At 62.5% G+C, this 24,923-nt stretch overlaps 3 protein-coding genes across 11 annotated transcripts in view; 2 read left to right on the top strand and 1 right to left on the bottom strand.

Annotated features, from left to right (window-relative positions):
* The window catches only part of MYO18A (myosin XVIIIA), a 28,408-nt gene extending 22,154 nt beyond the window's left edge, over positions 1–6,254 (top strand). For 6 of the 7 annotated variants that reach the window (XM_065731944.1, XM_065731943.1, XM_065731946.1 and 3 more), the window contains 9 exons: positions 91–207; positions 281–364; positions 477–614; positions 1,304–1,489; positions 1,571–1,710; positions 2,300–2,344; positions 3,344–3,469; positions 4,234–5,403; positions 6,167–6,254. In XM_065731944.1, the coding sequence (XP_065588016.1) occupies positions 91–207; positions 281–364; positions 477–614; positions 1,304–1,489; positions 1,571–1,710; positions 2,300–2,344; positions 3,344–3,469; positions 4,234–5,395 (1,998 nt within the window). In that variant the 3' untranslated portion in view covers positions 5,396–5,403; positions 6,167–6,254. The remainder of the gene's footprint in view (positions 1–90; positions 208–280; positions 365–476; positions 615–1,303; positions 1,490–1,570; positions 1,711–2,299; positions 2,345–3,343; positions 3,470–4,233; positions 5,404–6,166) is intronic. The other variant, XM_065731945.1, reaches the window with a different exon arrangement.
* A 1,067-nt stretch (positions 6,255–7,321) lies between these two features.
* Positions 7,322–10,022, bottom strand: PIPOX (pipecolic acid and sarcosine oxidase). 3 transcript variants are annotated; one of them, XM_065731964.1, is made up of 8 exons: positions 9,871–10,022; positions 9,438–9,586; positions 8,788–8,989; positions 8,535–8,717; positions 8,326–8,472; positions 8,094–8,252; positions 7,937–8,012; positions 7,322–7,871 (listed from the first exon to the last, which is right to left on the bottom strand). In XM_065731964.1, exons 1-8 carry the CDS (start codon positions 10,006–10,008, stop codon positions 7,741–7,743), a joined length of 1,185 nt encoding a protein of 394 aa, XP_065588036.1. In that variant the 5' UTR covers positions 10,009–10,022; the 3' UTR covers positions 7,322–7,740. The 3 variants fall into 3 exon arrangements, with proteins under 3 accessions (XP_065588036.1, XP_065588037.1, XP_065588038.1); XM_065731965.1 differs by having other exon boundaries at positions 8,326–8,442; XM_065731966.1 differs by having other exon boundaries at positions 9,438–9,517.
* Positions 10,023–12,307: 2,285 nt separating this feature from the next.
* On the top strand, positions 12,308–24,650 carry SEZ6 (seizure related 6 homolog). The gene is made up of 17 exons (XM_065732195.1): positions 12,308–12,388; positions 18,725–19,273; positions 19,343–19,476; positions 20,071–20,263; positions 20,520–20,705; positions 20,771–20,939; positions 21,335–21,501; positions 21,584–21,778; positions 22,021–22,159; positions 22,242–22,438; positions 22,506–22,700; positions 22,785–22,976; positions 23,055–23,252; positions 23,336–23,374; positions 23,469–23,589; positions 23,665–23,767; positions 24,243–24,650. The coding sequence occupies exons 1-17, from the start codon at positions 12,319–12,321 to the stop codon at positions 24,273–24,275; spliced, it is 2,880 nt and encodes a 959-aa protein (XP_065588267.1). The 5' UTR covers positions 12,308–12,318; the 3' UTR covers positions 24,276–24,650.
* The last annotated feature ends 273 nt before the right edge of the window (positions 24,651–24,923 follow it).

Below are 24,923 nucleotides of genomic sequence, written 5' to 3'. Positions count from 1 at the left end.
ACCCCTGCCCACGCCGTGCCCGCTTCCTTGGGGGTTCAGCTGGGCAGGGTGGGTTGTGGAGATGCAGTGAGAGATGCTCTTTCCCCCCAGCTGGAAGAGCAGCTAAGCCGGCTGCAGCGGGAGAAGAACGAGGTGCAGAGCCGCCTGGAGGAGGACCAGGAGGACATGAACGAGCTGATGAAGAAGCACAAAGCAGCAGTGGCCCAGGTGAGGACAGACACCCACACCCCTTAACACCGCTCCCCTCCCTGCCCTGCTAACAGCCCCGCTCGTCTCGCAGGCATCCCGCGACCTGGCACAGATGAACGACCTCCAGGCACAGCTGGAGGAGGTCAGCAAGGAGAAGCAGGAGCTGCAGGAGAAGGTGGGGAGCCAAGCTGGGGTGGGGGCACGCCCCCAGCATCCTGGGAGCTGTCCCCAGAGCGGGGCACAGTTGGGGAGGGCAGGATGCAGGCACTGAGCTTTCCTGCCCGCAGCTGCAAGGGCTGCAGAGCCAGCTGGAGTTCCTGGAGCAGTCCATGGTGGACAAGTCACTGGTGAGCAGGCAGGAGGCCAAGATCCGCGAGCTGGAGACCAGGCTGGAGTTCGAGCGGACACAAGTCAAGCGCCTGGAGGTGGGCACTGTCCTCTCCCTTCCGGACGCATCCCCACTCCCCACGGAGGTGTCACAGCACTGTGACCACAGCCCCGGGGGCACTGCCTTCCCCGGGCCCCCAACACGGCGCAGTGCCACTGATAACCGTAATCCACCGCCCGGCCTGGCAAAGTGCTGCTATTTCCCCGCATTGACTTAGTGAAATTATAGACTCTCCCGGCCCCGCTAAACGCAGCCTGCTTTATATTCTGCCTCTGCAGCTCTCTGCCGGGGGAACTGAGCAGCTTAGCTCTCCTCTTAATATTTTCCTAGCTGTTATTTCCCTCCCCGCTCTCTCTGCCGGGGCCATAAATATGCAGCGGCTGGCTCGGCGGCTGGCGGGGAATGGAAGCTATTTTTTCCCTACATTACATGCTGTAATTACTTCACACAAAGTTAAATCTATTTTTCCAATTCACCAAAGCTCCTGCAATTGTTCTACCCCCTTCCCCAGCCTCAGGGGGGTGGTTTCTCATCCCCCCCCTCCCTCCTCCCCGCCTCTTTCCTATCCCCTCGTGTAAATTCATGGGGTTGGGATCCATCCGTCCTCGTGAGAGGGGCACAGTGGGTGGGTGTTTCTGCAGGGTGGGGGCAGAGCTCTGCTTGGGTGGTGGGTGCGTGGATGGATGGATGCATGGGTGCACGGGCAGAGCACTCACTGCTCCGCAGAGCCTGGCCACACGGCTGAAGGAGAACATGGAGAAGCTGACGGAGGAGCGGGACCAGCGAGCGGCCGCTGAGAGCAGGGAGAAGGAGCAGAACAAGCGGCTGCAGAGGCAGCTCCGTGATGTCAAGGAGGAGATGGGAGAGCTGGCCAAGAAGGAGGCAGAAGCCAGCCGCAAGAAGCACGAGCTGGTGAGGGCATCACTGCTGAGCACCCACAGATTTGGTTTCCCCTTCCCCATGCACTGTGCTCACCCCACTTTGTTCCCACAGGAGATGGACCTTGAGAGCCTGGAAGCTGCCAACCAGAGCCTGCAGTCAGACCTGAAGCTGGCCTTCAAACGCATCGGGGACCTGCAGGCTGCCATCGAGGATGAGATGGAGAGTGACAGCAACGAGGACCTCATCAACAGGTGAGTGTGCCCGGAGCTGGCTCCTGCATGGGGCACATCACCTGGGCTCACTGCTTCTCCTCGCCACTTCTGAAACACCACGGGATCCTCGGTTCTCCTGGCAGGATACTGTCCATCCATCTATGCATCCATTGCACCCATCCATCCACCCACCCATCATCCATCCATCCATCCATCCATCATCCGTCCATCTTTGCATCCATCCACCCATCCATCATCCATCCATCCACCCACGCCTCCACCCATCCATGCACTGCACACACACCCACCTGCCCACCCCTCCCTCCACCCGCAGCCTGGTGCAGCTTCACCTGCAGGCACATCCCCAGCCACAAAACCTGGGAGCAGCTGGGGGAACCCCAGGATTAGGGGCAGCGTGGGGTCTCGGGGCGCTGGAAGCCAGCCCAGCCCTGCAGAAGGGCTCAGAGCAGCCAAACCTTCCCCCTCCCCACCTCATCCCCTTTGATTTGTTCCCCATTCATCCCCCTGCCCGACTTCATTTCCTTTTTTTTTTTTTTTAAGTTCTATTTTAATTTTAATTTCGTTTGATTTCATTCTGTTATGTTTCTCCCCACCCACCCCCTCCCAGTTTGCAGGACATGGTGGCAAAGTATCAGAAAAGAAAGAGTAAACTGTGAGGACCTCCTCTTTCCTTCTCCCCCATCCCCTAACCCTGCTCACCCCCCCGGGGCCGGGGCCCCCGCATGCTGCTGGCCCAGTTCCGCATGTGCTAACAGCACCCCAGAGTTTGTTTTATGGGGTTTTCAGGGCCGGGGGGGGAGGGGGAGGTGGTGTTTATTTGATTGTATTTATTTTTAAATCCTGGATATATTGCAGGGGAGGGAGATGCGCGTGACGGAGCGCAGCTCATGGCTTTGTAACAAGGAGGATTCATATTTAGGGACCTTAACGGCCCATCCAGCAGGGGCTGAGCCTCCAGCCATGCAGATGGAGTGGCCCTTTAGGATGGGAGCCCGGTGGGGTCAGGGGGGGACACAGTCACCCTAATGAGAGCCGCACGCCGCCGGGTGTTAGCGGAGATTTACACCGGGACGCTCCTAACGTGGAGAAATGGATTTTGCAATGCAGACTGCACCTTCGTGCTAAAGGCAATCAATACGGTTACCAGCGGCCCTTATAAATTAGATGTTTTAAGGCAGATAGGGCTTTTTTTATGTGTGCCCATAAATCAGGGGCTCTCCGTCACGGTGGGGCCGTAAATCTGCCCGCACGCCCGCCGTGCCGGAGTCGTTTCTGTTCTGCTTGCTAAACTCCTGTTTACCCAGGGACATCAACATAGCTCTTCCTTGTGGTAATTCTGCACTTGATGGCAGCCTATAAAATGAACCCACTTATTCCTTCTCCGTGAGCTCAGCATCCCCCGTGTTTCTGGAGCTATGCCCCGCGTGGTTCTCCGCCTCGTGCTTGATTTTCTGGCTCTATTACTGTGCCCAGCACCGAGCCCACATCCTCCTGGGTGGGGGGTTTGGGACTGTGGGGTCGCAGAGCATGAGGTGCCTTGAGATGGAGTGGGGCAGAGAGATGGGGCTGGGGAGGACGCGTGGAGCTGGCACAGTGTCACACATCCCTGGTGCCGTGTCCCCGCTGCTCAGCGCTGTCTTTCTTCCACCAGTGATGGAGATTCGGATGTGGACTCGGAGCTGGAGGACCGTGTGGATGGGGTGAAGTCATGGTTGTCCAAGAACAAAGGCTCCTCCAAAGCGCTCTCAGATGACGGCAGCCTCAAGGGCAGCAGCAGGTGGGTGCAGGTCTGGGTGCTGGTGGCCTGGCGAGGCCTGGGCGTTGCACATGGTGCCAGGGGAAGGGTGAAACTGAAGAGCAGCTCAGTCACTGCTGGGGACGTGTGTGCCCAAGTGCTGGCACATCCCCAGCACCACACACACACGTGGGGATATCCCTGATTCCCCAGCATCCTGGCTCTGTGTGCCCCAGATGGGTAGCAGTGATAGATTCCATCCTTTCTCATAGGCAGCTCTGCCACATCCCTCCATCACTCAGCCCTCCATCGCACCTCCATCCCCACGTCACCATCCCGGTGTCGTAGCCCTCCTGGGGACCACGTGGTCCCGCTCGTGTCCTGCAGCCATTGGGGAGAGCTCTCTCCTGATGAGCACAGATTGCTTTCATCCAAACCCAATTTCCTGGCAGGGATTTGGGCGTCCCGGGGGGCTCTCCCGCCTTCTGCTGAGCAGGGGGAAAGATCTGAGCTGTTTTCTCTTAATTGGTTTAATTTATTCAGCGGTGCAGATGTAAAACATTTTGTTATTGGAGATAATTCCAGTTTTCTGAAGCCGGGAATCAAACGCAGCGGCTGCAGGTAGCTGACAGTGAGATAAATTGAACGGAGCACTTTAAAGGAGAATCAAAGTGATGGGGTGGAACAATACCTTCGTTCGCATGGAGCCGTTTTTCGCTGACGCCAATAACTCCACCGTGTGCGTTCCCCGTTCACGATGTTCTCTCCCCTCCCCCCCCCCGGGTCGCGCCGTGCCCCCCCCCCAGGTCAGCCCCCACGGATGCCCCCGAGGGCGAGGAGCGCCCGGTGTCGGTGTTGAGCAGCCTGAGCTATAGGAAGCGGCCGAGCCTGAAGGACTCCATAGGCGGCCACGGGGACGAGCAGACGCTGTTCAGCGCTCTGAGTGAGCGGGCGGTGTCCCCGGAGCGCGCTGCCCGCCGGGCTCGGGGCACAGAGCACGAGGACCGGGCGGCCGTCATCGCCCGCGCCTTCGCCGACGCCAGCGGCCGCGCCCGGCAGGGGCTGGGCAAGCGCTGGTCGCTGTCGGCTGCGGATGGGGAGAAGGGCTCGGTCGCCTCCGCCCCGGTGAGCAGAGCCTCGTCGGCCTCGTGGCGAGCGCCGGAGGATGGAGATGAAGGGGACGAGGGATGCTCGGTGCTGAGCTTCGCCCTCTCCAGCCCTGGCAGCCTGCGCAGCCGGCGCAGCGGTGCCGACGGTCGCCCCGATTCGCGGCTTTCGCTCGCCCGCTCCCTCCTGGATGAGGCGGACGATGCGTCCCGCGGGCAGCCCCCCCTGGGCCGCAGCTTCTCCGTGCCCCCGCGGCCCCGCAGCGCGGCCTCCGAGGACGGTCCCCCCGGGGACGCCCGCCCGGTGGGGCACCGCTCCTACCTCGACCCCGACCTGGAGGCCGCCATCCAGGAGGTGCTGAGCTACCGCTCTCCGCGGCTCGGGGGCCGCTCCAGCCCCGATTCCGGGGACGACGGGCGCAGCGTGCGCAGCGCGGCCCCGCTGGGGACCACCGAGCGCCCCGGCAGCCTCCGCCGCTCCGCGTCCGCCCTCGAGGTGTCGCGTCCGTCCCGGCGCTCCGGCCGGCGCCGCAGCAGCTCTTCCTCGGAGTCATCGTCCTCCTCGGAGGAAGAGGAGGAGCGCAAGAGGAAGAGCTCCAAGAAAAAATCCAAGAAATCCAAAAAGAAATCCAAAAAGAAGAAGAAAAAGTCATCCTCCGAGTCGGGTTCCGATTCCTCCTCCGATTCCTCCTCCGGTTCCACCGTGTCCTACCGGAGCACCTCCAGTGTGAAGAAGGGCCCGCGGGCGGCGGGGGGCGAGGAGCCGGTGCGCCCCGAGCGGGCCAGGAAGGAGGAGAAGCGGCGCAAGAAGCAGGTGGACAGCCTGATGATGAAGTACCTGTACCGGCCCGAGAGCGACTGAGGCAGGAGGTGGGAGCGGTGTGTGCCTGCAGCATGAGCTCCGTGTGTGCCACTAACCCTAACCGTGCCCGGACAGCGCTCCGAGCGTCCCCGCCGCGGCCGCACGGTGCTGGGACCGCCGCTCCGTCCTTGTGCCGTGGGGTTGGACTCCAAGAGGTGTTCATCCCATCCCGGAGCGGCTGCGTGGATCTCTGGTGGAAATTTGGGGTGGGCAGATGGGGCTGAGGCTCCGGGAGGAGCGCGGTACTAACAGCACCCGCTGCGGGGTGCGGACGTGGGGCCATACGGGTGAGTAGGTGGGGTTGGATGATTATCGGTGTGGTCGCTGCAGGGGTGTGTCCTGTGCCCTGTCCCTATGGGAGTGGGGCTGCGGTCGGCTCGCCGCCGTCGTGGCAGTAAGTGGTGAGTGGGTTCTGTCATTTCCTATGGCTTCTGTAGGAAAAGGGCTGGAGGAGGAGGAGGAGGAGTTCCTTGGGGACGCTGTTGGATCACCGTCCCAGCCCGTGTCTGAGATGTCACCTTGCCGGGTGCTGGCACAGGGCTGGGACACGTCTCCATCCAGAACAGTGGGTGCAGCCGTGGCTGAGCGCCCATTTGAGCCCAAACCCAATGCTTTTTGGGATCGCCACCCCTCAGTGCTGCTCCCCCAGTGCAGAGCTCATCCCAACAGGAGGGCCACGACCCCATTTCTCATGAACAACGCAGAGGAGACAACGCAGCCTCGATGCATCGGGACAGCGGTTCATCCCCTAACCCCTCTTTCTCCCCACAGCCCCCCGGGCAGCCGGAAACCCTTCTCCTACGACCGATGGGACGAGGAGCTGGACGCCACGGAAAGCACGGAGCGCTCGTCCCACAGCCCCACCAGTGACGGCGAGACAGAGAGCCGCGCCGCCGAGACCCCCGCGTAGCCCCCGCCGCCCTCCCCACGGCCCCGACACGCTGGGCTCCTCGGGACCCCCCCGGGGCAGCCACTATTTCTTTTTGGCACGGTGAAGAGAGGGGGAGGGACACGCTGCCATCCCCGTCCCTCGCTCAGGGGGGGCGGCCCACCCCTCCCACCCCTCCCACCCCACCTGTCCTCGGCGGCTCCATCGGTTCCTCCTCAGTGCCTGCTGTCTCCTTATTTTATAAGTTAAAATACCCCCCCTGGACACCCCTTTCCCCCTCCATGCTCCTCATCCCCGTTTAGTTGAGCCAAAGACGTCTCCGGCCAGGCCCCGCAGCCACAAAGGGGACGTGGGGGTGGGGTCCCCCGTGGGCTGTTGCCTCCCCCACTGCCCCCCACCCCACCGGTTGTTTTGCACTACAGCTGTGCAGCCCTTCCTTACCCCACTCCTTTCCATCCGAAAATAAAGAAACGTCATTTCTGGCTGGTGACAGCTGCTCTGCGTGCCCCGATTTGGGGTGGGGGGAGGAGGGAGGTTTGGTTTTAGGGGTGGGTTTTATGTGCTGTGCAGGGCCCCAGCGAGGATATGGGGTGCACGGAGGGATGAGCACGGTGCCCTCCCCACTCCCACGGGGGGGCCCTGCTGGCTGCTGGTGTCGTGGGGACCCCTCGCACCCCCCAGCCCCCACAGAGCAGACAGTTCCCATCCCTCTCCCTGACATCTCAAAACAAATGGGCTGAGCTCTGTGCTCGGCGCCGTTAAAGCCACGCTGCGCTAATGCGCTTTCATTAAGTGGGAGCGATCTAATGATAATAAAATGGCACATTTAACATTAAAACATTTAACTTGACTCCTAAGCGAGTGTGTCTCCCCGCGCTGCTCCGGCTCCGTGGTGATGGCGGAGCATCTTCGTGTGCTTCCAGGGAATGGGGGCTTGGCTGAGCTGGGCTGGCACGTGGCGTGGGGCAGTGGGGACACAGGGGAGTGGGGGATCAGGGAATGGGGGTGCCAGGATGCTGGGATGCAGAGGACCGGGGTACAGAGGTGCAGAGGTGCTGGGATGGGAGGATGCAGGGGATGAGAATGTCTGGATGTGAACATGCAGGAATGTGGGGAGCCAGGATAAAGGGGTGCGGGAGTGTTGGGATGTGAGGATGCAGGGGAGCAGAGCGCTGGGAGGGTGGGATGTAGGGGACTGGGATATAGGGATGTCAGGATGCAGGAATACAGGGAGGTGCTGGGGTGTGGGATGTAGAGGATGCTGTGATGTGGGGTTCAGCTGCAGGGATGCTGAGGTGCTGGGTGGGGGCATATGGTGATGGAGGGATGCGGGGTTCCAGGATGGCAGGCTATGGGGACATTAGGCTGCAAGGAGTTGGGAGTGGTGGCACTTTGGGGTGTAGGGATGCACTACAGGGCACTGTGATGCTGTGTGGGCACAGCTGGGAGCATGCACCTACAGGGAGGCACAGAGCACACCTGGGAAGCGGCTGATGGCGAACGGGGCCATGCAGTGGGATGGCTTCTCACCCAGGCTCAGCTCGCACAGCAGCTGCCCCACCACTGGGGCCAACTTGAACCCATGGCCTGCAGAGAAGGAGGGGTTGGGGTTGCAGTCACATCCAGGGTACCCCTGGGGAGCCAGTACCTACCTGAGAAGCCAGCCCCAATGATGATGTTGTTGTACTTGGGGTGCCGGTCCAGGATGAAGTCTTCATCTGGAGTGTTCTGGGGGAGCCATGGGGTGAGGGGGTGGGGTTGGGGGCACAGCCGGGACCCACAGTGGGGCACTGGGGCTGTCAGTCTCACCGTGTAGAGGCAGCTCTCCATCACGGCCGGCTGTGTCTCCAGCCCAGGCAGGTAACTGCTGATGAAGTTGCTCAGGAGGGCAACGTGGGGACGGGGGGAGCCTGGGAGAGTCCGGTCCCGCTCCTCGGGGTCGGTGGGGCTGCCATAGTGGTAGCACACCTGGGGACAGCGCTCAGTGGGGACAAACAGAAGGGACACCGCGTTGCCACCACCACCACCGTGCCATACTCACCTTGACCAGCCCGGGGTACTCGAGGGCGGGCAGCCCATATATCCCATGGGGAGCGTAGGGCAGCCCCGTGGCGATGAAGCAGGGGGTGACCGCGCTGCAGCTGCCGGGCTCCTTCTCCTTCCAGTAGCACACGTCGATGCGCAGGGGCTGGGGGCCACAAGTGAGCCGTGCCCGTGGCCGTGCCACCCCCTGTGGCCACCAGCCCTTACCTGCAGGGGCAGGTGGAGGCCCAGCGGTGCCACCACGGCGTTGGTCCACGCGCCGGCGGTGATGATGAGCCGGGGAGCCCGGTACACCCCGGCAGTGGTGGTGACGGTGAGCACCGCTCCGGGATCGATGCGCAGAACCTTCTCCCCATCACGCACTGTGCCCCCGCGCCGGCGAAATGCGTCCTGTGAGGGAAGGGGACATGGGGATGGGACACCGTCCTGTCCCGATCCTTGTCCCCATGTTGGCACCCACCTGCACTGCCCGCAGAGCTCGGTCTGCCTGCAGCACGCCGCCGCTGCCGTCCCACAGGGCCACATCTCCACGACGGGGATGGAGCCCCAGGAAGCGCTGTGTCAGCGTCCCCTCATCCAGGATGTCACCGGGTCCCAAGCTGCGCCGGCAGCCCTCCAGCTCGGGGTCACCCGCCGGGCCCAGCACCACCAGCCCTGTCCGCCTGCACCCAGCACTCATATCCGTGGCAAACATGTCCCTCGTTTCATGTCCCATGTCCCCCATCCCATGTTCCCTATCCCACGTTGCTTATCCCATATCCCACATCCCCTATCCCATGTCCTCTATCCCATATCCCATGTCCCATCCCTCAAACCATATCCTCAATCCCATGTTCCTTGTCCCCTACCCCATGTCCCACATCCCCTATCCCATTTCACACATCCCCTCCTGTGCCTCCCCCTTGGCTGGGGAGGTGGCAGAGCAGTGCCTGGATGACGCTGTGCTGGGGACGATGGATGGCACGTTAGCCCTGACCCCACTGCAGGAATCGTTTACACGCTTATTTCCTTAATAGCTCTTCCCTTACAGAGCCCCATCAATTACCCACAGCCCTCAGCTTCCTGCCCGCAGCCCCAGCCCCATTCCCTCGGGCTCCCCGTCCCCATCACCTGTAGAGTGGGGTGCCTGCCTCGTCCTCCAGCTGCTGCCAGAGGTGGAAGCTGTGGGGCATCATCCGGGCGTAGTGCTCCTGCGGGTACGCGCTGCGTATGATGCGGCTCTGCCCGTGAGAGCTGCCCCGAGAGTGGGGCAGGAAGAACTGTGGGGCACAGGGACATGGGGGTGGGTGGCTGCGGCCTCCAGGTGTCAGCTGGCCCCACAAGGCTTGGGGCCTGGCACTGGGGACAGGGAAATGTTGGCACTGGGAGCTTTGGGGTGTTGGCTTTGGGGACAGAGGGGTGTTGGCACTGGGGGCACTGGATCCTGGCACGAAGGACACCAGTGGCCTGGCACTGGAACACCACAGCATGTCACACAGGGCAGCCATGTCCTTGTCCCTCTGCATCAGGGCTGGGGACACGGCGAGGCTGGGGATGTCAGTACCTGCTCCAGCAGCAGCGTGTCCCTGTGACGCAGCGCCAGGTGGTACGCAGCAAAGGAGCCCTGGATGCCGGCCCCGATGACGATGGCATCGTAGGAAGCACAGCGGGGCTGTCCCGGAGCAGCCATGTCTGTCCCCATCCCGTCCTCGTGACGCCGGGAGCCAGGCCAAGGGGGAGGGATGGGGCAGAGTCCGCCCGAGCGCAGGGAAACACAGCTTTCTCCCTCTGCTGTGATTTGTGGCCCATAAACTATTTGGCTGCCATCTCCTTTTATTTCTTCTCCCCGTTGGGAGATAGCGGTGATTTAGGGCCGGGTGCCCGCATGGTCTCATGGGATGGGGATCTGGGGAGGGATGTGGGGTCGGGCTGCTCAGTGGTTGGGTTTCTACGGGCACCCTGCGCGGCGCGCCCGCTAACGAGGGGAATTAATTTCAAACAGAATGGGGCAGACGGTGTTATTCACCGACTAATGGCCACGATTAGGAAATGCTGAATACTGATCTTCACAGAGACGTGGGGCGGGAGCCCCTTCCCAGTGCTCGCTGTGCTGTGGGTGCCCGGGGCTGCGTGGCCCCATTACCGCAGCGTGCCCGCCCTCGCTTTTATGCCATGAATAAATTCAGCGATTTCCCGGGGTTTCAGCCCATCCTTTGAACAGCAGTACCTGCTTCTGCTTTGCTCCAGGAACATGAGGAATTAATTAATTATCCATGAAATGTTAAACGGGAAAAATTGAGCTCTTCTCCCGCGTTAATGGGATCGTGCTTCGGGAAGGCTCCGACGCAGCCCCGGGGCAGCACGGGGACAGCTGGGGACACCCACCACAGCATGGCCGACCCCTCCAGCTGTGGTGGCCAGCCCCAGCCACTGCTGTCATGGCACAGATGACCCCAAAAGGCTTTGGGGTTCTCCTGCACCCTGAAGCAGCGCATGCATTGCATGCCATGCTGCCCATTGGCGTTTCCCAAAGGCCAAGTGCTTCCTGCTGGGTCATGCCATGCTCACCCCGCTCGGAGTGCTGGGGAGATGCCCACAGAGCAGTAGGGTGCTGGGATCCCTCCACCTGTGCTCGCCCTCGTTTGCCCTCCACGCGGCACGATGCACGTTTGCTTTGTTTGCATCCTGGGGAAGCGTCGGAAAGATTACAATTATTTGAATATCATCATATTAGGAACATCAGTTTGGCCTCAAAACGCACATCTCCCGAGCCCGAGTGGGAGTGCAGTGCATTAAACATTTATGGAGCTACCGACGGATCAAAGTTGTGGGTTTAGCTCTGGAAGCGCATCGCTCCCACCCGCACTGCAGCGGGACCACCGCGGCCACAGAGGGACCCTACCCCGTGCCAACCCCGGGCTGCCATCCCTATGCAAGGGGCTTTCCTCTCCTGGATGTAATGCACAGAATCAGCTCCCCACGATGGCCCGAGGGCTGTGTTTTCCCCCTGCCCATCTCAGCACGCTGTGAGCACGGTGAGCCGTGGCCATCTGGGCTGCCGTGCAGAAGGAGGGGGGGATGAGACAATGAGAGTGAGTGATATTATTTTTTAAGGCACACAAGAACCGCCCAGCAGATCCACGTCGGTGCCAACGCCATCTGCCTGCAGTGGGGATGAGTCCCTCTGGGCTGCAATGGGAGCTGTGGGGATGGGGTGCAGGATGGATCACTGCCCGTGGGGAGTGAATGGGGTGGGGGAGTGAATGGGGTGGGGGAATGAGTGAGCTGCTCCTGAGCCAGGTTCCTCTACTCGGGTATAATGAGCCCAGCCCTAATTGGGGTTATTTAGGCATGGGAAGCAGGGGAAGGGGGAATCATTGAGGCTTCCACCTCGGACATCCGCAGACACGAGGGTTGTGGACATTTTAGGGAGGGATATGGGGTGCAGGGCGTGACTGCTGCTCATAGGGGTGGGGCTGTGCCCTGAGCCAGGCTCCTCTGCTTGGTACGACGAGACCAGCGCTAATCGGGGATATTTAGAGCTGGAGAAGGGCAGGTGGGGGTGCCACTGAGGCTTCCATCCACAGGAGTCACAGAGATTTTGCGGAGGGGTGTGTGGGGTCGCCCCTTCCCCACTCCTTCCCCTCCCAAGGTTCTTACTGCGCAGCACTCGCAGCATTACGGCGCTGGGCAGGGCTGGGGGGGGGGGGGGGGGGGGAGGGGGGAGAAGTGCGGGGAGGAGCCCCCCGTTCTCCAGCCGGCAAGCTTTCACGCGCGCCGCACTCGGAGCATTACGGCGGGCAGGGAGGAGGGCTGGGAGCGGAGGTGGGGGCGGGAGCGGGCAGGGAGGATCCCCCCCCCCCCTCCTCCTTCACCCCTCCTCCATCCCCCCCCCCCCCCCAACCCAACCGCAGCCGCGCGGCCCCGGGATTGGCGGGCGCCGCACTCGGAGCGTTACGGCGCGGCCGTGCCCGCAGCGCGGAGCTGTCCGTGGTGCTGAACGCCGCCGGCCATGGGCTCCGCGCCGCCGCCCGCGCTGCTGCTGCCGCTGCTCGCCGCGCTGCTCCGCGCCCCCGCGCACGGTAAGCGCGACCCCCCTTCCCCCCCCTCCCCCTCTACACCCACACCTCTATACCCCAACCCATGGACCCCTCCCCCTCCCCGCTTCCCCCCACCCTCCTTCTCCTTTCGCCCTCCCCCCGCGACCCTTTCTCTGCCAAACTTTGCCAACTTGCACTCACCCCTTCTCTGTCCTTCCCCCCCCCACCCCAAAAATCATCTTTCTGCCCCCTCCCCCCGCCGCACACGGTAGCAATAATTTCTCCCCCCACCCCCCCTCCTTCCCACGCCCGTTTCCCGGTGGCGCGGGGGCGCGCAGAGCTTTGCAGCCCCGTTGGTGCAATGCCGCCCCCGGTGAGCTCTGCTGAGAGCTCCCCCCGAGGCGTTACCGGGATGGGGGGGACCCTACTGGGGGCACAGCTCGACACCTGAACCCCTAAACCCCATTAGGCTGCACCCCACTGGGATGCACTCTCTCCATGCGGACCCTGCGTTGGGGTTGGGGTTGGTGGTGCGTGGGGCTTTGCAGTGCTGAGCCCTCTGATTTTGGAGTGCTGTAGGGAAGGGCGAGCGTTGGCTCTTCCCAAGGAGGGCAGCCAACACCCGCATCCCCTCGACTCAACGGGGTGTGTGTTATGGGCAGCCCCCGTGCCTTACCCCATAAAGCAGCAACGGGGGACCGGTTTGTGGGGGCTTTGGTTTGCCACGGTGATACGGTGTGAGGGGTGGGGAGCACGCTGGGGTCCGGCCCCGTTGGGAAGCGGGGCGATGGGATGCAGGCTGAGCAGAGCTGCAGGGAGCAGCCGTGCAGGGAGTTACATAAACTCCCCATCTGGCTGCCGAGCGGAGATGGGAAGGACGCCGTGGCCCTGTGCCCACTGCTATTCCCGGCTCTCTCTGCCACCAGAGCTGATGGCAATGCTGTCTTCTTTAAAGCATCTCCCATATATCCCCCTCCCATGGCAAAAAGTGGGGCAACGCTGCGGCACACCCTGTTGTGGGGCAGTAGGGATGGTGGGGGGCAGTGTCTCCAGATCTCTGGGTCCTTTGGGATGGATGTGTCCTGGGAGTAGGGCCTTGGGCAGGGCAGGATTCCCCGGAGGGAGGCTGCTGCTTGCTGTGTCAGTTTAATGATTTCTAATGAGCAATTACCTCTAGTCAGTCCCCTAATTTCTGAATATCAATAAAGTTAATTAAACTCTGCATGTGTATTTCCTAGAGCATTAGAGGTAGGGATGCCCTGAGAGGTGCTGAGCTCTTCTAAGGGCTGGGAACATTGGGGCTGCACCCAACCCATGCCCCATGCACAGTACCAGGGCCAGGAGCTATGCAGGGGGCTCGGCCCCCATTCCCCACCAGGTGCAGCCCCAGCCCAGCACTGACCTCGGTGCAGTGCTGCCTCACTCGGTGTGGCCTTGACTTGATGATGGGGTCGTGTTGTGTTGGGGACAGGGCGTTGTGATGTGGTCGTGGGGCTCTCAGGTTCCTCAACCAGGCCAGAGGACTGTGGCGATGCTTCAGAGCAATGGCAGTGCTGTCACCAGCCCTTACCACACTGTGGGGTGTCCTGTTTTCTGCTGTGGCTCTGCTCCCCCATTCCTGACCCCTGGTGCCTATTGGAGCAGCTCCACAGTGCCTCTGCAGCAAGGGAATGAAGCTGTAGGGCATGGCACCTTGCATCCTGGCGTCCCAGGAGCAAAGGGAGATGGCGTGGCTGAGGCCACAGCACCTGGTGGTGCCCCCATGAGCTCCACTTCCCCACCTGCACTCAGCAGTACACACATTTCCCACGGGGACAGCACACCTGGGGGACACCAGGTCTGCAGTTGGGGCTCTGCGTTCAAGGAGTGGGTCAGGGAAGCAAGCAAGCATCTGCTTCGGTAATTAACTGAGCACGTGCCCATCCCCTGCGTGCCTCAGAGGAGTTCGTCAGTGCCGTGCCGCCAGGCCAGGATTATCTGGATAATGCTCTTAAAGCAGGGCAGGGGTGCCCCACGGGGCCGTCCCCGCTTACTCAGGAAGCTCATGGCCACAGGCCATGCCCCTGTTGTTGGCACTGGGATGGATTCGTCCTGGTGTGGGAACCGGGGTGCCACCAAGGGCATGGCAAGGGCAATGGGGCTGGGTATGGAGCAGCGGGACCCCCTCGTGGTGCTGCAGGACCCCCCACGTCGGTGTGGGGCTGCAGGGTGGGCTGGGACCCTGCTCACAGACACCCCGGAAGGCAGATGCAGTTGTGTCTCCTGTGGATCCGGCAGGAGAGGATAATTTAGCTTCCAATCAATTCTTTAAATGCGCACAATTGAAAGATTGCCTTTGAAAGCTGCCTATAACCAGGGAGGTAATGGATTCTCTCCAGTAACAGGCAGCAGCCTCCCTTCCTCCCACCGCTGCAGGAGATGGGGCAGCAGCACTGCTCCATGGCACCGTCCCACAGCATCCCCAGGGGAATCAGGGCAGCTCCAGCTCCCAGCTGCCACGGTCCCCAAAGGGACGTGCTATGAGGTCCCTTTGGCAGGCGTTGGGGACACGTCCAGCCTGCAGAAGGCAGCCCCACATGCTCGCCGTGCCGGTGGGGGTTATTACAGATATAATTTAAATGCAGTAACGAGCTGTGCTGAAGGGATCAAATATTAATCAGCTGCGAGAGCGCCGCTGCGACCCTGTGAAAATGGAGAGAGGTGCTCGAAATGCCAGATCTGCTGGCAGCAGGTGGGAGCTGTGCCTGTAGGGTGGGCAGTGGCTGTCCCCACTGGGTCTCCTGGGGGTGGCTGTAGCATCAGCCCCGGGTGGATGTCCTATTAGCATAGACCCTATACAAACAGAGTGGTGAAGGGGCTCTGGGTGGTGTGTGGGGTGGTTGTGGGGGGACAAAGGGTGTTTCTGGGGGATGGGGTTGTGTGGGAGACCCCAGGGTGGGTTTGGTGTCCTAGCAGCTCAGTGTCTGTGGGGCTGGGGTTGTGCTGTGGGTTGGGCTGTGGGTTTGGGGCTGGGCTGTGGGGAGGCTGTCTCAGCTAAGCAGCTGAATGCAGAGCCCAGCCAGCAGCGCTCACGCTCTTCTTCACCAGATTGCAATTCTTGTTGCTGGCAGCAGAAGGGGAGACGTGGGGGGGGGGGGGGAAGAGGGGGGGATGGTTCTGCTCTCCCTGAGCAGAAACCATCGCTCACACAAAAGCCCGGTGCTACTGCTTGCAGCCCCGAGCACACAACAGGATGGGGATGGCCCCAGCCCGGGGTGGCACTGGGGGCTGCTCCAGGGATCTCCGCACGCGGCTGCGGGGCCGTTCGGGGCCGTTGGGAGTGTGGGGGGGGGGAGCACCGCTGCAAGGCTGGCTGGCTCCGGCGGCGCGCGTGGCGACAGCGATCAGGTCCGAAATAGCAGCAGACATGCAATTTATCACCGCCGCTGCTCATGGAAATTGCTGTACAAATGCATTAGCTCCGCAGGGAGAGCGGGGAAGAGGGATTACACAGAGCAGGGGCGTGGGGACTGCGAGAGGCACGGGGGCACCAAGGTGTGAGGCGCCCGGTTCCCCAAGGCCCCCGCCCGTTGATGGCCCCAATGTGGGGCCACTAAAGGAGGAGGGGGCCGTGCCGTGCTGCCGGTGCCCCCAGGCTCCTTGCTCCGTGCATCCCGGCGCGTGCTGGCTGTGTTGGGATGTCAGCCCGGCCACGGTGCTCCAGGGAACCGACTGTGGCGACATGTGACATGTGTCAGCGGGTAAATGACTGTTCTATTCAAGGAGAATGGCAAAACACACAAGGTCAAACGCTTCCCTGCGAGCACCGCCATGAATATTAACGCCGCGCGATGCTGGATGCGCTCGGCGACGGCGTCCCTGGGGCAGGACCTCGTGGGTCCCCTCCCGTTCCTGTCTGTCACCTCTCCAGCGGTGGGGTGACAATGATGGGCCACCAGGGTGGTGTGGCCTGTGCCCACCCACCTGCTGCACACGCTCCTATGCCACCCACCTGCATTCTGCCCTCAGCTGTCCTTGTGCCGGCCCTGTGCCCTATCCATCCGTGCCCCCAGGGCGTCCCCATCCCCAGGGACACTGAGGCAGGTGAAGGAGATGAGAGCTGCCAGCAGCTCAGCACGTCTCCGTGCCCAGCCCGGTGTCAGTGCACGTGCCCATCAGGTGGGTGGGGACCGCAGGATGGCACAGGGGACCATGGGATTGTGGCTGGGGACCACAGGGCGCAGCACCCGGCGCCGGCTGCCTGACAGCTCATTCATCGCAGCAGCCAGCCCCGGCCGCGGGGGCAAAGCCAGATTGGATTTTAAATTGGAAAACAAGCCTTCCGTGGCCCCTTGCCCTTAGTCCTGACTGCCCCCACCATCCCCACGCTCACCGCCGTCCTCAGAATGGGGAAACTGAGGCACGGAGCAAGAGGACACGTGGGGCAGGGAGCGGCTCGCCCCGTCTCAGCTGCTTTGCTGGGTGCTGTGTTATTGCTTTATTCGCCGCCCGCATCGATCCGCGCTCCCCGGGCGGCGGCGTGCCTGCTTATTTATTTATTTGCGACACCAGCCGCGATTGATTTCTGCTGGGGGGGCCGCAGACGGATCAGTCTCCAGCATCTCTCCGGCTCGCGGCTGCCGTTAATAGACTCCCACTCGGCAGAGCTGATGTGACGGATTAGGACCCCGGCCCGGCCCCGGTCACGTGCCCCGCATGTCAACAGGTCCTGGCAGGCACAGCATGAGGTGTAGCAGCCCCACGTCCCCCTTTCCTGAGTGCCAGCCCGCTGGGTAGCACGGTGCCCTGTCACCGACCCCTTGGCTGCTGCAGGGACATGGGAGGGACGCAGCTATGGCGGAGATAAGCAGCTTAGAGACATCCGTGGAGGTGGAGGCTGTAATCTTGAGGGGCATGGGTGGCAACATCTGGGCACAAGCTGGCTTCACCCACGCACCCCATGTGCTCCAGGGGTCAGGAACATCCCACGTCCTGAGACCTCTGTGGTACCCGGGACACCCCACGGTACCCAGAGCACCCCATGGTTCCTGGAGCATCCTGTGGTACCATAGGGGTGTGAGGGACCCCAGTGTCCCCACCCACTGCGTGGGGTGGCTGTGGTGTCTGGCACGCAGCGCAGGACGTGGCCTGGAGCACTTAATCTGCCGTTAAAGCCTGAAAGAGATTTTGGCGCCCTTCAGTATAAACTCATTAACTTTTATGTTCTAATAAATGAATCCTATTAGAAAATAATTCCGGTGGTGCCGGGGGCCAGGTTACCCTTTTGGAGCTGGTGTGTGGGCAGAGGGGTGGCAGCGGTGACGTGGAGACGGGGGGATGGCAGCACCTGGTGGCTCCCCAGATGCCACTCTCCAGAGATAACGTCTCTTAATAGCCCCTTAAAAGTGGCAGTTGCAGAGTAATTAATCTTCGTGGGGCCTTGCCCTGCTACAGCTCGGTGTAATTACCCAGTAATTGGCAGTATCGTGTCATCAGTGCTGGTGTGTGGCACCACGAGGCGTTGTGCATGGCGTCAGGATGCCGTGTGTCACCGTGTCCCCTCGCACTCCGTGTCACACAGGGCATGACGGTGTTGGACCCGTGACGTCCCCGTGTGTGTCTGCACCGTGGGGATGGGGCTCTGTGCTGCAGATGGGACAAGCTGTGGTTGGGGCTGTCCCCATCGGGGAGGGTTTCATAGGAGGGGTGAGCACACCTTAACGTGAGCCGTGGTGCAGCTGTGAGTTAATTAGCCATGGTTAATTGCCTGGGCTGCTCTGGTGAGGGGCGTGCTGCGCTGAGGTGCGGCGGAGCCCCGCTGCGTGTGGTCGATGTGCTTGTTTGCTGTCCATGCTCTGCCCCTGTTTACCCAGGAACGCGTCCTCGATAAAGCAATCAGATTTATTGACAGCCCTCCACTGCAGATCTCCTCCCCACGGCACAGCTCAGCTCCTCTCCCGGCACTGTGTGGCCATTGGGTCCTGGCAGCACCGCTGTGCTGGGTGGTGTGGCACCAGCCCTGTGCTCAGCATTGATCCGTGGGGATGTGACAGTGCTCAGGGCAGCACGTGGCCCCTTGGGGAAGTGCTGGGCCTCAGTACAGCACCAGTGCCTGGAGCAGCATCAATTCATGCCAAAGAATTGGTCCATGATGGAGCATCAGCCACTGGTGCGGCATGAGTCCTCAGTGTTGCATGGGTCCCTGGTGTTGGTGTAGCAGAGGTCTGTGACACAGCAGCAGTGCGCAGTGCAGCGTTGGTCCGTGATGAAACGGTTCATGATGGAGCACCGCTCCTTGATGCAGCACTGGATGACAACCAAGCATCGCTCTACAGTGCAGCACCTGTGCTGGAGGGCGCAGCACTTCTCCCCATCACACTCGGCTCTCTCCCTTCCCAGGCTTCAATGGGCTGGAGAGGAAGACCGGCGAGAGCGCTGAGGCCGAAGGGGACCCCACGGCGTTCCCCACTCCGGTCGAGCACGAGGCCGAGGCGCACTTTGTCAGCACAGCACCCACCCTGAAGCTGCTCAACCACCACCCGCTGCTGGAGGACCTGCTGCACGAGGCATTCCTGAAGAAGGACTACCTAGCCCAGGCACCCTTCCCACCAGCCATGCCTGGCCCTGTGCTGCCCGACGATGCCCTGAGGCCAGACCCTGGGCCCCCTGCCCCCTGGATCCCACCACGTGCCCCCGCTTTACCCAGGGCTGCCTTCCCCACTGCCCCACTGACCACACCAGCTGGGCGCTCGGGGCCGTGGGAGGAGCCCTGGGGGGTCGCACCGGGCACTGACCCCTCACAGCCCCCTACTGGGGGGTCAGGATCGAGCCCCACGACCCCCAGCCAGGCACCCACCCTGGGGGCCACTGGGGTCTCTGGGGATGAGGAGGGGACCACCACTACCTCCACCATCACCACTACCACTGTCACCACACTGCAGGGACCAGGTGAGCACGGGGAGGGAGGTGGGGATTCTGGGAGATGTGGGGCTAACACAGGGCTCTCCTTGTCACCAGCACCATGCAACCGGACGCTGGCAGGTCCTGAGGGTTGGCTGGTGTCCCCGGAGCCAGCCAGTGCCCCGTATGACAGCAGCATGGACTGTACCTACACCATCTCTGTCTACCCTGGCTACGGTGTGGAGATCAAGGTGAGCTGCTGGGGGAGCGGTACAAGTCCCACATGCATGGCTATGGGTCCTGTCCCTCTCCTTGTCCCCAACTTTGTGCCATGAGCCAAGATGAGCCAGCTCAGGTCATCTCTCACCCTCGGGCTGTGCAGCAGTGATGTGGATGCATGAGTTGGGTGCAACACCCATCGGCCACCGGCTGCTGTGACTGGCACCTGCTGAGGAAGCAGCAATCTAGGGTCTAATTAACGACCGCATTCGCCCAATCTGGCATCGCCAATATCTGACAGTGAGCAGAATGCATCAGCACAAGGTTGCTGCTCACTCCGTGCTCAGCGCCAGCTCGCAGAGCAGCACTCACTGGTGCCGCCATTCATCACCGCACAGCACTGCTTAATTAACATCATTAACAGCAAATTGCTCCGGAGCGTTGGAGCACGCGCCTGGCTGCCGTGGGCCCAGCCGTGCCGTGGGGCTGTGCTGCTCTCCGTGCTGCTGGGAGATTTATGGCCATGCTAAGCGTGTTTGAAAGGCGCTGCCCTGCACCGATGAGCTCCAGCGCGCTATCGACTGCGGGAAATCCTGCAGCGTGGTGACACCTCACCGTCCCCAAAGGTGCAGAACATCAGCCTGGCAGACGGGGAGACGCTGACCGTGGAGAGCACAGGGGGCCTGGAGCCGGCGGTGTTGGCCAACGAGTCCTTCCTGCTGCGAGGACAGGTCATCCGCAGCCCTGCCAACCTGCTCACCCTGCGCTTCCAGAGCCCCCGGCCCACCAGCCCCGGCTCCTACCGCTTCCAGTACCAAGGTACAGGGCGCTGCTGCCACCAGCTGGGCTGATCCCAACCTTTTTGGGTCTCTCTGTCCCCTTGTTCCCCTTCCTGCATGGCACCGTTTTGCACCAACCAGCAAAATGGGCACCGACCAGCGAGGTGGGTTAGCACGAGCATCCCCAGCACCAGCAATATGCAGGGGGGCTGGGAATGAGGGTGTTTAGTGTGGGACCCCCACAGCGGGGTATAGATGGCTCTGTCCACCTCCATGACACTGCCAACCACCCCCAGCCTACCTGCTGAGCTGCCCCTTCCCGGCACGGCCCGCCTTCGGTGACGTCTCGGTCAGCAGCCTGCACCCCGGTGGGGACGCCCGGTTCCGCTGTGCCACGGGCTACCAGCTGCAGGGTGCCCACCTGCTCACGTGCCGCAATGCCACCCGGCCCTTCTGGAGCGCCCGCGAGCCCCAGTGCATGGGTGAGCTCTGCGTGGGGACGCGGTCAGTGTCACCTGGGCACCCCCTGACAATCCCTGTCTTGCAGCGGCGTGCGGTGGAGCCATCCGTAATGCCACGGTGGGACGAGTCGTCTCCCCGGGCTTCCCCGGGAACTACAGCAACAACTTGACCTGCCACTGGCTGCTGGAGGCACCCGTGGGCCACCGCCTGCACCTCCACTTTGAGAAAGTCTCACTGGCCGAGGATGATGACAGGTTTGGGTCCGCATGGCATGGGAATGGGGGAGCAGGGGCACTATGTGTGGGGATGGAGCACGTTGGTTGTGTTCAAAGGTGGGTGCTCTTGGCTGCAGTCATGAATGGGTACTCCTGTCTGTGCCTGGGGATGGGGACCATTGGCCACATCCAGGCACGGCTGCTGTTGGCCACAGCTGGGACCATGTGCCATTGGCAGTGCTGAAGGATGGGTGCCACTGACCATCCCCAATGGCAGGCACAGTTGGCCATACCCTAGAATGTTCAAGAAAAGTATCACTCGTCGTAGATGAGGATGGGCACTATGGCCATGCCTCGGGATGGGCGTCATTGGCCGTGCACAAGGTTGGCTGCTGCTGGCCAGAGCAGAACCTGAGCCTGCTGCACCTGGGCAGGCTCATCATCCGCAACGGGAACAACGTGGAGGCACCTCCAGTGTACGATTCCTATGAGGTGGAGTACCTGCCCATCGAAGGGCTGCTCAGCACCGGGCGACACTTCTTCGTGGAGCTCACCACCGACAGCAGCGGGGCCGCCGCAGGCATGGCACTGCGCTATGAGGGTACGGGGCACGGGCACTGGGGGACACCTGGGCATTGCCACGTGCCTCTGGCCCTCACAGACCTCAGCAATTGTGCCCACAGCCTTCGAGCAGGGGCACTGCTATGAGCCCTTCGTCAAGTATGGGAACTTCACAACCAGCGACCCACGGTACCCTGTGGGCACCACGGTGGAGTTCAGCTGTCACCCTGGCTACACGCTGGAGCAAGGCTCCACCATCATCGAGTGCGTTGACCCCAGCGACCCGCAGTGGAACGAGACGGAGCCGGCGTGCCGTGGTGGGCACCAGAGGTGGGGGGACGTGGGTGGTGGAGCCAAGGGAGTGGAGCTGGGAATGGGCCACCATGGATGGTGGAGCCAGCATGGGATGATGATGATGGTGGGCAGAACCACCATGAGATCCAGAGGCAATGGTGGGTGCTGGATCTGGGGGGGCCAAGCGGGGGGGAGTGGGGGATGCTGGATCCCAGGTTCCAAGGTGGTTGCTTGCCATGGTGGGTGCTGTGGCGTGCGCCTGCAGCGGTGTGCAGTGGGGAGCTGATGGACACGGCCGGCGTGGTGCTGTCACCCAACTGGCCGGAGGCGTACGGCAAAGGCCAGGACTGCATCTGGGGGCTGCACGTGGAGGAGGATAAGCGCGTCATGCTGGACATCCGTGTGTGAGTGCAGGGGCCTACGGGACGTGGGCCACCAGGGGGGGACACTCGTTTATTCTCCACCCTCGTGCTCCACGTGCTGCAGGCTGCGGCTGGGCGCAGGGGACATCCTCACCTTCTACGATGGGGATGACCTGACGGCACGCATCCTGGGACAGTACACGGGCGCCCACGGCCGCTTCAAGCTCTTTGCCTCCAGCGCCGACGTCACCATCCAGTTCCAGTCTGACCCCGGTGCCGGTGTCTTTGCCTATCGGCAGGGCTTTGTCATCCACTTCTCCGGTGAGCCCCATGCTGGGGACGGCTGCTGGCACTCCCATGCCCCACTCACCCCCTGCTGTCCCCACAGAGGTGCCCCGCAATGACACATGCCCTGAGCTGCCTGACATTGCCAACGGCTGGAAGACGGCCTCGCAGCCCGAGCTGCTGCACGGCACCGTCGTCACCTTCCACTGCTACCCCGGCTTCGAGCTGGCTGGAGCCGACCTGCTCATGTGCCACTGGGACCTGACGTGGAGCGGCGACCTTCCATCCTGCGAGCGGGGTGAGCAGGGTGACACATCCAAGTCCCATCCAGCCACCACCCCATCCCACGATCATTGTCACCACTTGTCATTGCAACCCATAGTCACCACCTGCCGGGACCCCGGGGACGCTGAGCACAGCCGCAGGGTGGTCTCCAGCCCCAAATTCCCGGTGGGGTCCACCGTGCGCTTCGTCTGCGATAAGGGCTACGTGCTGGCGGGCGCCGGGCTCCTCACCTGCCACGACCGCGCGTCGGGGGGACCCAAGTGGAGCGACCGCCTGCCCAAATGCATCCGTGAGTCGGGCATCCCGAGTGCACAGCCCCACGCCTGGTGGCACGCAGTGGGTGCCGACACCATGCCATTGCCCACAGCGGAAGCATACGAGCCATGCCACAACCCTGGCGTGCCCGCGGGCGGGCGGCAGAGCCCCGAGCGGCGGCTGTACCCGGCGGGCAGCACGCTGCGCTTCTCCTGCACCGCAGGGCGGGCACTGCTGGGTGAGGGCAATCTGCGCTGCCTGCCCGGGCACCCCTCACGCTGGAGTGGTTCACCCCCCATCTGCAAGGCGGGTGAGCAAAACCCTCTGCCCCTGTATCACGCCGATCTCCCCCAGTGCTTCCCACTGACGTTGGGTTGTTTGTCCCCATCCTAGCTTCCTACGATGAATTTTATAGCAATCGCAACCTGGATGGTAAGAGGGGTCTGGGGAACCTTTGGGTGCTGGGGTGCGATGGGCACCTTGGGGTGAAGCCAGCACCGGGTTGAGCCCCCACTCTCCCGGGCAGCCGTGGCCAAAGCTGTGCCCTCGGGGACAGCACTGGAGGGCACCAACGTGGCCATCGCCATCTTCCTGCCTGTGCTGGTGGTGGCCCTGCTCATCGGAGGCGTTTACCTCTACTTCTCCAAGTGAGTGCCTGCTGCTCCTCTGGACCCCCAGCCCCACTCCCACCTGCCCAATTTCATCTCCATCTCCTCCTGCAGGCTGCAGGGGAAGCCAGCCCTACAGCTGCCCCTTGCTGGATCCCACCCCTATGATCACATCACCGTGGAGTCAGCTTTTGACAACCCCACCTATGAGACAGGAGTAAGCACTGCCTCCCCCACACCCTACAAGCCAGGGGTGTGCACCCCAGGGACCAGGGGTAGAACGTGATGTGCACCCCAGGACCATGGAAAGGATGGGATGTGCACCATATATAGGATGGGATGTGCACACATAGCACCAAACATCCAAGGGTCTACGTGTGCCAGGGGATGTACGCTGGGCGGGACATGCATCCAAGAGCCCACGCATGCATGGGACAGGACATACATCTCAGGGAGCATGTATGGGATGTGCATCCCCGAGGGCACCCATGGGATAGGACGCACATCACACAGAGCATGCAAGACGGGACTTATCCCAGAGGCTGCACTCAGGGATGAGACATCCACCAGGGGGACACGTGTGGGACAGGATGTTCAAACCCGTGGCTGTCCGTGGGATTTGCCCTCCCGGGTCCCCAAGGATGGGGGTGGGGGGAACCGCACAGCACCAGTGAGTGTCCAACCCCTCGCAGTCTGTTTTCTTTGCAGGAAACGAGGGAATATGAGGTGTCCATCTAGGCGAGGGTGCTGCAGACCCCTCCCAGGATGCCCACGCCTACTGGCCCTCGCCTTGGTGCCGGGCACACCTCTCGCAAGGACACTCAGACGGGAGCCACCCCCCACACACCCCAACACGCCCGGACCCCCGTGGGGTCTCTCCCATCCCCACTGCTCCCTGATCCCTGGTCTGGGTGGGCACGGGGCGCTGAGCCAGGGGGGCTCCCTGGGTCGCATCCTGACCCCCTCCTCCCGGGAGCAGCAGCACCCCCCATTCCCCCGGCCCCAGCGATGGAGGAGTGACTTCTGGATGGGGCAGGGGCAGCTAGGAGCTCCCAGGGCTGCATCCTGAAGGTGCTGGGGATAGGAGCCAGGTCGCGGGATGGGGAGCGAAGGGGTGCCCTGGAGGGGGGGAGGGGGGACAAGGAAACCTCGGGGTGCCCTCACCCTTCACCCACCCCCAGCACCCCGACGTCTCCCAGCGCCAGCCCCGATACCCCAAGCATGCTGCATCCTCCCGCTGCCCCCACCCCCCCCGCAGCACCTGCTCGCTTCGCCCTCCCCGGGATGCTCCCCACCCCTGCACGTCCCGGCACCCCACGAGGGCCGGATCCGGGCCCCCAGCCCCACGGTGACGGGGTGGATAGGAGGGAGCA

Source organism: Cyrtonyx montezumae, unplaced genomic scaffold (assembly GCF_038088225.1).
Source record: "Cyrtonyx montezumae isolate F1298 unplaced genomic scaffold, pur_monq_1.0 scaffold_15, whole genome shotgun sequence".
Taxonomy (NCBI): Eukaryota; Metazoa; Chordata; class Aves; order Galliformes; family Odontophoridae; genus Cyrtonyx; species Cyrtonyx montezumae.
The sequence above is the reverse complement of the archived record's forward strand: the minus strand, read 5'-3'. Positions and strand labels throughout refer to the sequence as shown.

Excerpts from the sequence above, each read along its gene's own strand:
- PIPOX (XM_065731964.1), bottom strand. The coding sequence starts at position 10,008 with ATGGGGACAGACATGGCTGCTCCGGGACAGCCCCGCTGTGCTTCCTAC. Across the intron at positions 8,473-8,534 it reads GCCTCCACCTGCCCCTGCAG|CCCCTGCGCATCGACGTGTG; the intron begins GTAAGGGCTGGT and ends TGTGGCCCCCAG. Across the intron at positions 8,253-8,325 it reads AGTACCCCGGGCTGGTCAAG|GTGTGCTACCACTATGGCAG; the intron begins GTGAGTATGGCA and ends CGCTGTCCCCAG.
- SEZ6 (XM_065732195.1), top strand. The coding sequence starts at position 12,319 with ATGGGCTCCGCGCCGCCGCCCGCGCTGCTGCTGCCGCTGCTCGCCGCG. Across the intron at positions 23,375-23,468 it reads TAGCAATCGCAACCTGGATG|CCGTGGCCAAAGCTGTGCCC; the intron begins GTAAGAGGGGTC and ends TCTCCCGGGCAG. Across the intron at positions 23,590-23,664 it reads GTTTACCTCTACTTCTCCAA|GCTGCAGGGGAAGCCAGCCC; the intron begins GTGAGTGCCTGC and ends CTCCTCCTGCAG.